This window comes from Mytilus galloprovincialis, chromosome 6, assembly GCF_965363235.1.
Source record: "Mytilus galloprovincialis chromosome 6, xbMytGall1.hap1.1, whole genome shotgun sequence".
NCBI lineage: Eukaryota > Metazoa > Mollusca > Bivalvia > Mytilida > Mytilidae > Mytilus > Mytilus galloprovincialis.
Genome location: NC_134843.1, coordinates 32,744,522 through 32,758,305, shown reverse-complemented (window position 1 = coordinate 32,758,305; position 13,784 = coordinate 32,744,522). Strand labels below are relative to the sequence as shown.

At 31.0% G+C, this 13,784-nt stretch overlaps 1 protein-coding gene across 18 annotated transcripts in view; it reads right to left on the bottom strand.

Moving 5' to 3' along the window:
* The window catches only part of LOC143079394 (uncharacterized), an 81,338-nt gene that overhangs the window by 65,863 nt on the left and 1,691 nt on the right, over positions 1-13,784 (bottom strand). For 16 of the 18 annotated variants that reach the window (XM_076254695.1, XM_076254700.1, XM_076254699.1 and 13 more), the window contains exon 2: positions 10,856-11,005. In XM_076254695.1, coding sequence (XP_076110810.1) covers positions 10,856-11,005 — 150 coding nt within the window. Of the gene's footprint in view, positions 1-7,584; positions 7,828-10,855; positions 11,006-13,784 lie in introns of those variants that run through there. The other 2 variants (XM_076254703.1, XM_076254704.1) reach the window with 1 other exon arrangement.

Below are 13,784 nucleotides of genomic sequence, written 5' to 3'. Positions count from 1 at the left end.
AATTTCAGCTGTTCAGGTTGTTATTAACCAATCACTATGTACACTTTTGAATGCATTGGATTACTGAACAGAGATTCTGTTTTCTTTTTTCTGTCAATTTTCTCTATTTCTTGATTTTTTTAGCTTATATTTCTCTATTTCTTATTTTTCAAGCCCATTTTCTGTAATATTAGCCCAATATTGATTATTTTCTATCCCCCAGTTTCAATAATTACAAAAGTGGAACTCCATAATAATGTAGCTCTTTATTGGTAACAAATGTCTTTTGTCATCACAGACAAGGAAGCTGCCTAATGAGGCATCAGAGCAGGTATCTGACTTTCTCACAGTAAAATTAGTCTCATTATTTACTGCTAAATCAATTCTTAGAAGAAGATAATCCATAATCAGCTAAAAATAATTCAAAATGTTTTTCATGAGAGGAACTGCTGCTTTTAGTGACATTGCTTTCTTCATTTCTATTTATGTACCCCGGTACTTTTCTCAGTAACATGAAAGTATATCCAAGACTTGGTAATGAATTATGGTAAAATCTTATTGCTTAATGTAGGCTATTAAGAATCATACATGTAGATAGTGTATTTTTGAACTGATAGTCTGTTGTATGATACCAAATGTGAGGTGATAGCACATTGTACTGTTTTACACTTCTCAAAAGTTGACAAAACCATAGCCAAAATATATCATGTAAATATCATTTTAATGTAACATCGATTGCAACGTTAATTTTGATTGGATAACCAATTTTCATGGCATCAATTCACAATTGTTTAAGGGGGAAAACACATAAAAACAGCACAATATTAAAACTCAGTGGAAGCGATTTTTAAAATTTGAACTTCACTGTGTACGTTTACATTAACCAATTTCATTGAATATATCTATTGGTCAAATATTTCTTTACATCAATACCATATTAGTATACATTAAATATGTGAAGATAATAAGTTCTTATTTCTTATCACTGTGCCTTTCAATAGCAATCCAAGTTTATCAAAATTCTTTACAGGGTTAAAATCTTGAAATAAGGATTTAATTGTATGAAGAAATGACTTAGGTGCAGTTTAACAGGTTGAAATTTGTTCACAAATACATGTATATTCTGAATAAAGAGATCCATTTAGGCTAAACCATATTTGCAAATTTGAATAGGCTCATAACCTTATTACTGTATCATAGAATTCAAATTCTTAGGTAATTTCTTTACTCAGACACCAAATGAAACAATGCAAGTTTATCAAAATTCTTTACCAGGGTTAAAATCTTGAAATAAGGATTTAATTGTATGAAGAAATGACTTAGGTGCAGTTTCACAGGTTGAAATTTGTTCACAAATACATGTATATTCTGAATAAAGAGATCCATTTAGGTTAAACTTATAATATTTGCAAATTTGAATAGGCTCATAACCTTACTAGTGAATCATAGAATTCACATTCTTGGGTAATTTCTTTACCCAGACACCAAATGAAACAATGTGACAAAATTAGTCAATTCACTTTCTCAAGGCTAAATGAGGGGAGTCTATAGCTAGGACATTGATCACCAATCACAATACTTTAGTGTACGGTACTCTTTAGAAAGTATAATTTAGGAGTTGGAATGTATAGAGCAAATAAAATATGTACCTTCATTGGAGTACAACAAAAAATATTACATATATACTTGAATGACAATAAATAATCAGTCTAATATTTTAGTCTTAGTATAACAATGGCAACCAGATGCTCTGCAGGGCGCAGCTTTATACGACCGCAGAGGTTGAACCCTGAACGGTTGGGGCAAGTATGGACACAACATTCAAGCTGGATTCAGCTCTAAATTTGGATTGTGATTAAATAGTTGACACAGCATAGGTTTTTGACACAGAATGAATGTGGTCTAATGAACTTAAAAAAAAATGTTTGCCTTTGAGCAATTCACTATGCTGTTGAATATTAATCCTCTCAAAAAAATGTTTGAAGAAATTTTCTTTTTATTTATGAAATCTGAAATGAAAAAAATTGACCCTCCAATTTTTTTTTCACATCCCCCTTTCCCTTATTTCAAAACTGATCTCAATTCAAATTTCTAATGAAGTTTGCAACAATAACTACTCATTTAAATACATCATAAAATATTAAAATGTAAAAAAAGTGCTTGTTATCACTGAATGGTAAAGATTGTTTTAATCTATCAGTTGGTAGTAAAAGTGAATATACATTGTATATTGTATAAAACAATGATTTAAGTTGATTCAACTACTATTCTGGACAAAGAAAGATAACTCCAATTGAAATCCAATTGGAATTTCTTGCTATTGCACAATATTGTGCAATTAGATATTTCTTGCTATTGTGGAATACTGTGCAATTGAAAATATAAATTTGCTATTGCACAATACTGTGCAATTGAAGATTTCTTGCTATTGCACAATACTGTGCAATTGAAGATTTCTTGCTATTGCTGAATACTGTGCAATTGAAAATTTCTTGCTATTGCACAATACTTAATATAATAATTTTGGATCCTGATTTGGACCAACTTGAAAACTGGGCCCATAATCAAAAATCTAAGTACATGTTTAGATTCAGCATATCACAGAGGCCCAATAATTCAATTTTTGTTAAAATCAAACTTAGTTTAATTTTGGACCCTTTGGACGTTAATGTAAACCAATTTTAAAACGGGACCAAAAATTAAGAATCTACATACACAGTTAGATTTGGCATATCAAAGAACCCCAATTATTCAATTTTTGATGAAATCAAACAAAGTTTAATTTTGGACCCCGATTTGGACCAACTTGAAAACTGGGCCAATAATAAAAAATCTAAGTACATTTTTAGATTCAGCATATCAAAGAACCCCAAGGATTCAATTTTTGTTAAAATCAAACTAAGTTTAATTTTGGACCCTTTGGACCTTAATGTAGACCAATTTGAAAACGGGACCAAAAATTAAGAATCTACATACACAGTTAGATTCGGCATATCAAAGAACCCCAATTATTCAATTTTTGATAAAATCAAACAAAGTTTAAATCTGGACCCTTTGGGCCCTTTATTCCTAAACTGTTGGGACCAAAACTCCCAAAATCAATACCAACCTTCCTTTTATGGTCATAAACCTTGTGTTTAAATTTCATAGATTTCTATTTACTTATACTAAAGTTATGGTGCGAAAACCAAAAAAAATGCTTATTTGGGTCCCTTTTTGGCCCCTAATTCCTAAACTGTTGGTACCTAAACTCCCAAAATCAATACCAACCTTCCTTTTGTGGTCATAAACATTGTGTTTAAATTTCATTGATTTCTATTTACTTAAACTAAAGTTATTGTGCGAAAACCAAGAATAATGCTTATTTGGGCCCTTTTTTGGCCCCTAATTCCTAAACTGTTTGAACCAAAACTCCCAAAATCAATCCCAACCTTTCTTTTGTGGTCATAAACCTTATGTCAAAATTTCATATATTTCTATTTACTTAAACTAAATTTATAGTGCGAAAACCAAGAAAATGCTTATTTGGGCCCTTTTTGGCCCCTAATTCCTAAAATGTTGGGACTAAAACTCCCAAAATCAATCCCAACCTTCCTTTTGTGGTCATAAACCTTGTGTTAAAATTTCATAGATTTCTATTCACTTTTACTAAAGTTAGAGTGCGAAAACTAAAAGTATTCGGACGACGACGACGACGACGACGCAGACGACGACGCCAACGTGATAGCAATATACGACGAAAAATTTTTCAAATTTTGCAGTTGTATAAAAATAAATGCACCCAAAAATATCAGAAAATATATACAGTACTCAACTCTTTTTCAAGTATAAAGACCTGGGAGAAAGAAAGCCATTTTAAAATATTCTAATTACACCTTCATGACCTTGAATTGTAACAATCTAAAGGGTCAGCGAACCAATCTGATTTTAATAATTAGATATTGTCGTTAAATTGCAATTAAGTTTCTAGTTTTCACAATAAGTATTTTTTTCATTCAAACCAGATACAACTTAATCTACTATATAATGTGCATTGTTGAGTAACTTAAACTAAGTATAAGCCTTAATCAATGTTATGCCTGTTCTAACATGAAGGTGATGTTTACTTTTTAAAGTATTAAATCCTTCCTTAGTCATTTTATCTAAAATTATTAGGTTTAAATATTTTTGTCAAAACTATTAGGTAAAGATATTGGTACAGTAACCCTGAAAAAAAATAATAGAATCCAAAGTACAGAACTGTGGATCAATCCAAAATTTTCCAAATTTACATGAATGCATTGATGCAGCATGGATCAGAGTGCATTTTGTCATATATTTTTACGAAAAATTGTTCTGTTATCAAATAATCTGTTAATTTTCTCAAATGAATTGTTACAAATTTTTCATATCTGGACCTTTCATAGCCGACCATACAGTCTAGTTTATGACTTTAACTCTTCGAAGTACAGGCCACAACTTACAGGAATAAAGATAATATGGGGAAGTTGTTGATTAGACAGCAACCTAACTGGCTAACAACATAAAAACTAAGAACATTTTCAGGTCAACAAGCCCTCTATATCAACAGACAAGTGCATGCAAGTAAAATGTTTATGGCCAATAAAACCATATAAAATTTTCATTTAAATTTCCCCCCAACAACAAATTACCGTAATAATATCCATAGATAACTCAGCCAACAAGTGTAATATTATGGAAATTTAATGTAAGCTTATGGTCTTGTCATAATATTAAAGATTTTATCCTCACTTTTATTGTCCAAAATATAATGGTACATTTCTTTATTGCATTTTAATACCGCAGAAGAATAAAGGTTTGAATTTGTCTTACATAGTCCATCCATGTTTTCTTTGTCAGACTGATAATCTATGAAAAAGACAAACTGACCATCTAATAAAACTTGAATAAAGATTTCATAATACATGTAGTAATAAAGTTAAAATAAATATTGAACCAAGTAGGAAATATTCACTGGCATGTGATGCTTTGAAATGAAACTGACAAGCCTAGGTTATAAATGATGAATTTGCATGCTGAAATCAATTACTTAAAATAAAGATTATGAATAAAATATCATTTTCTCTACTATGGCATGGAATAATTATTAAAAATAAGATTTCTGCACCATTTGTAAATAGACTATTCATGAATTTTTAATGTATTGTTTTTAGATTTCCTGTTTTTTTACAGATTAACTGAACATCTTTTTTTAGATTTATCTACGATAAAAACTATAATTGTTTTTATTCTTATTCTTTTCCCTAGATATTTGCAATTTCTAAAATAACCACTTTGAAGCTTCTCTAGAGCAAAGTTAGGAGTCCTAGGGATACATAGTCCCTCACCTCTCCTGATGTGGTAACCACTGGTATAGATCCTGAATAATACCATATAGTAGGTTATTTTCGCTTATTTTCGTGGATAGAACAAAATTGCCAAAGTAAATTCCGCCAACTTAAAAGTGTACTTGCAAAGGTATTGATAAAAGTTTTGAATCCGCCAAAACAATAACCACCAAAATAATAACCGTCAAAATATTTTGTATACCTAATTCAATGAAAATCACCAAATTTTAACCCCGCCGAAAATAACCTGCTATACAGTATACTGATTAAGATTTTTACAAGAAGCTTTCTACTGATTGAAAATTTTGGTTTCACCGATTTTGTGGGTATAAGGTAAACCATGAATTTAAATATTCAACAAAGTGCACATTATCTACAGATTTGTATGCAAACTTTGACAAAAACACCAGTTATAATATCCAGGAAACTACAGGTTTCCTTTCAATCAACGAAAACTGGTATCCACGAAAAATAAATCAATCCTCAGAATGTGAAGTAATATATTTGAATGCCAAATTCAACAAAATTAACAATGTATCAAAGGTATAGAATTTGGACTGCCCCTGCAAAAAAATGAGTGTATGGGACAGGGGCATCATAAGGACCCCTTACAAGAGTTGTTCATAGTGTGCATAGAGCAGCCCACACCAGGTCATGCTCATGTAATTTCCAAAAGACAACATCAAGCTAAAAAGTCAACTTAACCACTTATCTAGTAGTAAACAATGTCAAAAACACAACATATCCCCCTTTTACTTTTGTTTTGTTTTCAAACCACTAAGACTCAATGTAAATTATGACAAATAAAACATACATTTGTATTTAATTCAAAGTTTATAACAGTTTTGCTTAAAAGGGAAATATAAATATTTTCTGGATTAATTCAACTGAATTGGCCCATTTAAAAATACAAAGAATTTAATCGTAAATTGTTATCAAAAGAGGATTAAATATTTAAATGCATGTCTATGCTGTCTTAACTTATTGCAAATAAATGTTAAGTAGTTGTTGGTTGGGTCATTAGTTGTAGCTTGGTTTCAAAGAGGGAAACTTCTACATGTACATGCACATCTTACTAGCAAGAATTTTTTCTATGTGTAGTTGATAAAAAGAATTTCACCAATGATTCATAAGATTCTGCCTTTTTCATAAGTTTGCCCAAAACTTTTCTAACAGAAATTGATATAAATATATTTTTTTTGCAAACCATATTCTCAAATTGTCAAAAAATATCATAAGGACAATAAGAGCTATGGCTCCTCAGTTATTTCAACGCAGGAGTCATGTATATTATAAGTCTAAAAATGAAATATGAAAACTTAAATTCAGAAATCTTTGCAAGCATTAAATTTCACCCTGATGGTCTGGTCAAAAGAGAGAATAACTGTTGTGGCATTAACTAATCAATTTAACATAGGTGAAATGCTGTCAAAATTGAAAAGTGAAGATTTATCATAGGAAATTCATGTCACTGCATTTATGGGAACTAAACTGAATGTACATTATCATTGATTATTGTGGCTTACTTGTAAATCACATCAATTTACTAAAATTTATTTTTACTTTAAAAATCACTCACAGAACTGACCACTGCATAAATATTTGAATTGAGTTAAAAATACAAAATCAACACTTCACTGTTATGTCAACAGGGTAAATGTTCCTGAACAAACAGTTAAATACACAAAAATCTTAAGGTGTAAAAATATTGATATGCAGTGGCTCTAAACATTTGTAGGAAGAGGTCTATGAGTGCAGACCAAGTCTAGATCCCCTGCAAGCTAGTCTACAACTTATGAAATTAGATATGGTAAAGGAAAAAGCTTTAGATGAAAACTTTAGCTCTTCACTTTACGGTCATATCAAGAGCTGACTTTGAAGAATGTACCGTACCCAAAACTTTAGAAAAATATGTTTGAGAACACAAACTTGTTTCTTCTTAGTACTTTATGTTTTAGTTAGTTTTATTCTGCAGGACTACCTCCTTTTACACTGCTTAAGTGAATTATACATGTTTGTTTTCTCTTTACCAGTATACCTATTTTAACTCAAGCTGTCTTTTCTTTTAGAAGTCAAAGTTCTAAATGGAATATTTTTGCATGGATATTTATGAACCTTCAATTAAAAATAGCCAATTTTACATACATGTATAAGTGTAAATGTTTGTATTTGACAATTAGTGCATGGCTGTTATAAACAAAGTAAAATAGTGGGTATTTCTTTTTCTTTTAGAGCACTTAACCTTCCATGAACTTACCGAGTTTGCTCCCTCAACTGGGTCCTTCCATGTGACTTTTTTACTCGACAGCGGGCTACGAGGACTTATTGGACTACGAGACAAATATTCCCCTCGCCTCTCCATTTTTTGAAAGATGTAACTTCACACAATTTAACACACAAAATTCCACTTCAAATTATTGCATGCCAATCAATTAATAATCCAATATTCATTTATTTCCAGTTTATTTCATATTTCATTAAACTTCATGCATTTCCTATAGTATTCTTAACTTCATTAGCTACCAAACTATTTTACTAATTACAGGCAGTGTTTTAAAATATTGACACATATATCCCCGGTCTATGATCTAATCCAATACATGAACCCCTCCAACTTCTTTCCGATGATTTTTTTTACATCCTTTGTACAAATAACAATAGGCTAAGTACAGGCCATAGAAAGTTTGTTGATAAATATTAGAAATTATCCACACATTTATCTATAGCCTATCAAGCGAGGCGGGAAGTCTGAACGTGTAGTTTACAACATGCTCTCACATGCCCTTTACCTACCATCAGACATATACCTGAGTTTTACCTGAGTGACTAAAATATTCAATCTCGTTAGGACTTTGCCTATTGTTTGCTAATAACTCTAGTGTTTCTGTAAACTTATCATTTTCACATCTTTTTGTCTTTAAACAGATCAATATCTAAATTTTCAATGAAAATAGGTTTAAAGTTGTAAAAGACGATTGCTTTAAATTTATCTTGAATGATCAATGATCCGTGTAAAAGATACCATTATATTCCTAAATTGATTGTATTATATATATACCAAAAGGAACCAGCAGGTTGGCTAATTTTTTTAAGCGGAATGAATATTGCATTTTCAAATAAAAAATATTTTAAAGAATTCATTAGTGTTTATTTTTCACTCTTTGGTCACAAATGTAATCTATTTATCTATCTATATTCAATTCATTTCTTAAATATTCGATAATTCATTTGAAGATCCATCTTAACCTTATTTCTTTTCGAATAATTTTCATTTATAAAACGAGAAATAAATCATTGATTACCAGATGTACAATGTACATCTGCTTACATAAGATTTAACATATTTGGGCCAAATTTTTACAATGCACCAGAGATTACCGGTACAGTATATAACATTTTTTAATGTTTCAAACAAAGTTGCCAAATTGATCTTACACCGCTAACAATTACATGTACTCTAAAAAATATAAATAATAATAAAAGAACAGAGTTCCAATGTCCCCTGCATTGCACATATTTTATATTTTCAAGGGTCATAACTCTTAAAAGAAGACGATCAACCACCACTATAAAACTCGTCTGAGATATTGCTAATATCAACAGACAACCTACATTTTGTATAGTACAAGTTTTATAAAAATCCAAGTCCATGCATTTCCATACCCCCCACAATGAATCCCTCTTAAAAAAAGCAATTGTGTGCTAAATAACAAATAAAACTTGGATAATAATGTTTACTTCATAAAGTCTAGTAGGAGCCTGAAGTTTTTTTAACAATTGTTATTGGACATCTGTTTAAAAAATTACATGGACACCATGAACAAGATGCAGCACATCAAATTTGCCTGTTCAAAGTAAAATAGTAGCATCTAATCCAAAATCCATATCTGGTATTAATTTTTTTTAATTTTGAGTGAAATCGAGTGAAATTTTCAGCTGTGCATTCACTAGTTTGGATAATTAGGGTTCTCTACTTAAATCTGTATTTGCTCGTAGAAGGAACAATATTTAAATATTTTACATTTTAAAGTGCACAGATTGAATCCAATTAAAATATAACAAGGAAACTATTCATGTATCAATTTCAAAACAGGAGTACATAATAATATGACATGTCACAAAAACTATTTATAATGAGGAAACATACATGATATTTACACCTTATACACTCCTGCTAAACTCCAAGTAGACAAAAGGTATTAAATTTAAATCAACAATACTGTTTTGTATAATCTTGATGAAATTCAAATAAATATAAACTCAATATTTAAAGTGTATTAATGAAAAATTCTCATAGGGCTCCAATATTAAAGGGACATAACTGCAATATCTTTCGACATACTGTTGAACTGATTTACAAAATTTTGAATTTTTTCGAAAAACTAAGGATTTTCTTATCCCAGGCATTGATTACCTTAGTCTTTTTTTGGAATTTTGGATCCTCAATGCTCTTCAACTTTGTACCTGTTTGGCTTTATAAATATTTTGATATGAGCGTCACAGATGAGTCTTATGCAGACGAAACGCGCGTCTGGCGTACTAAATTATAATCCTGGTACCTTTGATAACTTATTACAATAGTGTTTCCCTCTTCCCTACTGTTGCAAATATACATACAGTGTCTGTGTTATGCGACACACTGGGGGACCAGAAAAAATGTTGGATTAAGCTGTAGGTCGGAATACTGTGGATTCATTTATTTTAGTGGGTATCAACTTTCGTATCGTAGATTGATGAAAACTTGCATATTCGTGGATATCTAATTTTGTGGTTTTAGAAAAGTCTGCATACCAGTACATTCCTTTAGACATGAATTTGTAATTCACTGAACATTACAATTTGAGATTCCCTTGTACCCACGAAATCAACGAAAATTAGTGTCCAACGAATATTAATGAATCCACAGTACTGAAGTTTTTTCAGCAAGGATAGACATATTTTGGGACAAGACAAATGTGTCTGTTAAAGCAGGATGTTGGCATACTCAGGTGTTGGATAAGGCAGGTTACACTATATGTGCAGTGCTATCGGTTGTTTAATCACATTGCTGGTAATTAAAGTCAATGTTTATGTAATGATCCTATGTGATGAAAACGTTGGTGTGTCAAGATTTTCATACATGTCTGGATTCATGGCAGGTATATTAACTTTCCCTTATTTTCTTTGGTACCAATATTCAAGAATGAAGGACAGGTGGAAAATATGTATTTTTCCTGAATACTTAACTTCATAGTTTTGACAAATTCTGCAAACAAGCATATGGGAACTATATATGTACTTTGTCATGTTTGTTGAACATTTAAATTCATGGTCAACCTTACCCATGGAATCCACAAAAATGGTAACCCCAAAAATTATAACGAATTGACAATGGTTAAGATCTGTAGGATGGCTAGTAAAATATGAAAAGCTAAGAAACAGAAAGATCTTTCAAGAAATTTCACATTACTCTTGCCAAATTTACCAACATCTACATGTACATCTAAAATGACTACTTTCATAAATCAAGTATATATTACTAATATTACCTTAGTTGACCCAGAAACTTGTTTTAGTTTGGACTCCAGGATGTTGACCCTTTCATTGGCTTCTCTTTCTAATTCCTCTACTGTCTGGACTAACACTTCATTCTGTTCTGTCAAATCATTTACATAAGCTTGCATAATTCTCACTCTCGTCTGGAAAAAAAAGACTAATGATTAAATCATTAATTTGCCTAAAATAACACTTTTATAAGTTGCCATTAAATTAGAAAATATGCTGCATCATGGGAAAGACTTTGTTCTTTAGTTCTGATTGAGCAAAGTATACAAATGTGAAGATCTTAGACTGATCATCAGCAAGTCATGAATAAGTTGCTTTGCTGAGTGCAGCTGGATACGAGTGCAGATGTCAAACCCTGAAAAGTTGGGGCCAAAATGGACACAATAATCACGGTTGATACAGGTCTGAATTTGGATTGTAATTAAAATTTTGACACATAATAGGTTTCTGACTCAGAACAACTGTAGTCAAAGAACTTCAAATTGGTTATATGATTTGAAATTATATATTCAATTTTTTGCTTTCATGCAATACACTATGCGGTTTGAGCCATAACCCCACAAAGTCAATCCTAACCATCCCTTTGTAGTATGGAAACTTGTGGTATAATTTCAAAGAGATTCATACACTTCAACACAAGTTATTGTCTGGAAACAACAAAATGGCTTATTTGGGCCCCTTATTCATAAACAGTTGGGACCATAACCCCCAAAATCAATCGCAAACTTCCTTTAGTGGTTAAAACCTTGTGTTAAAATTTTTATTGATATCTACATGTATTTACTTATACATTTGTACTAAAGTTATTATCGGGAAACCCACTGTCTTCGGATGACGCTGATACCAATATACGACCAAATTTTTATTTAACTTTTACGATCCTATAAAAAAATTCTTTCAAAGCAGTCTTGAACTTGACAGAAATAGTTTTGCAGCATTGATTTACAAATTTTCATGTTTTACTCAATGACAACCAGACAAATATGGTGTCCCTACTAGAATGTACAATGTTTTCTAACATAAACTGAGTCCATCTTCTTCTATGTCTGTGGGCAGTAAATAAATGTTAATCTTATAGGATTCTTTTTTCATTGTTGGACAATTGTATGAACTTAATATAAAAATTTCCCATGACCGGATTTTCTGAACAAATCTATTTTAAATGAATACAACTATCATTAATGCAAGTTTGCTACACTTCACAAAATGTACTATTCTACAGTATTTGATTATACCATTCAGGTAAAAAAATGTAATTTATTGTTCAATTCTTTGTATACTTTTTCCATCCATTTCAATACCCTTTTATAAACTGCAAAACTTCAATTACAAGGTAATTGTAGGAAATAATAATTATAATATCCTTTATTGAAAATGTATGTAAGATGTGTTTCTTGATAAATCAATTTTGATTGTATGCAAACTGGCATATTTTATTTTCATAACAAAGTAGGATTCATTTTGATTCACATAAAACATTCATATATACTGTCTTTAAAATGTACACAGGCAGATCCAGTGTACAAAGGCGGTGGGAGGCGGCCCCCTCTTTTGTCAGAAAAAATTGGTTGATTACATAGGAAATCACTGAAGCATGACTTTAGCTGTACCACATTTATGGCAGTCAGTGGCCCGCCTTATAAAAGTTCTGGATCAGCCATTAGTACACATTCCCTATTCATTGCATAAGTTCAAAAATATGTAAGACACAGCTAAATGTAAATGTACAACTTACATGAGGGTACAGGGTCAGAAAAAAACACAATTTTAATGCCAATGACTCCAACTCAAAATTGTGGAATAGACAATAAAGACACATTGGTGGCCTTTGGTTGTTGTTGGTTGGGTTGTTGTCTCTTTGATACAATCCCCATTTCCATTCTCAAGTTTCAAAGATTATACATATACTAGAGGTTAATCCACCCTTTTTACAATATCTACATGCATGTAATAACACTTAACTGTTTATGTTAAAAAAAAATGATAAATTTGTGCTGTGTGCTTGATTAAGATGAAAATCATTATCCTTAAGCATTTTTTTTAATTATAATAAAAATAATATTCCAGGGTTCTGACATCCCCAGTGTTGCACATATTTTACATGTATCTGCCAAGGGTCAATAACCTAAAAAAACGTCCTTTAACAACTTTTAGATCAGTATATTTTATATAATCATTGATAATACAAGAAATGTAGGCACAAGATGGCAAACAGATTTATTTTCCATATATTTCCATTACCAATTTAGCAGAAACTCCTGTCAACATAGTCTAGGCACCTTTCCAACATTTTGCTGTTATCAGCCTTTGATATAAACTTCATAAACATTTTACCAGATTATAGATTTGAGTGTGCTTGCAATGAAATGTTTGATATAAATTACATTTCAAAGAGACATAACTCTTATAAAATAGTAGACCTGTGTTCACTAAGAAATTGCTGATATAATATAAAAAAGAAGATGTGGTATGATTGCCAATGAGACAACTATCCACAAAAGACCAAAATGACACAGACATTAACAACTATAGGTCACCGTACGGCCTTCAACAATGAGCAAAGCCCATACCGCATAGTCAGCTATAAAAGGCCCCGATAAGACAATGTAAAACAATTCAAACGAGAAAACTAATGGCCTTATTTATGTAAAAAAATGAACGAAAAACAAATATGTAACACATAAACAAACGACAACCACTGAATTACAGGCTCTTGACTTGGGACAGGCACATACAGAACTATTGTGTAAACCTCCTCAAAACAACAAGTTTACTATAATATTCATAAATAGCATCACAATTTAAATCATTTGACATCAACAATACAAATTAATTGTTACATATGATCATTGATGTCAGAAGTTTTTAATAGAAGGCCGGGGTGAACACAAACTACATGTATATGTAGCCAAA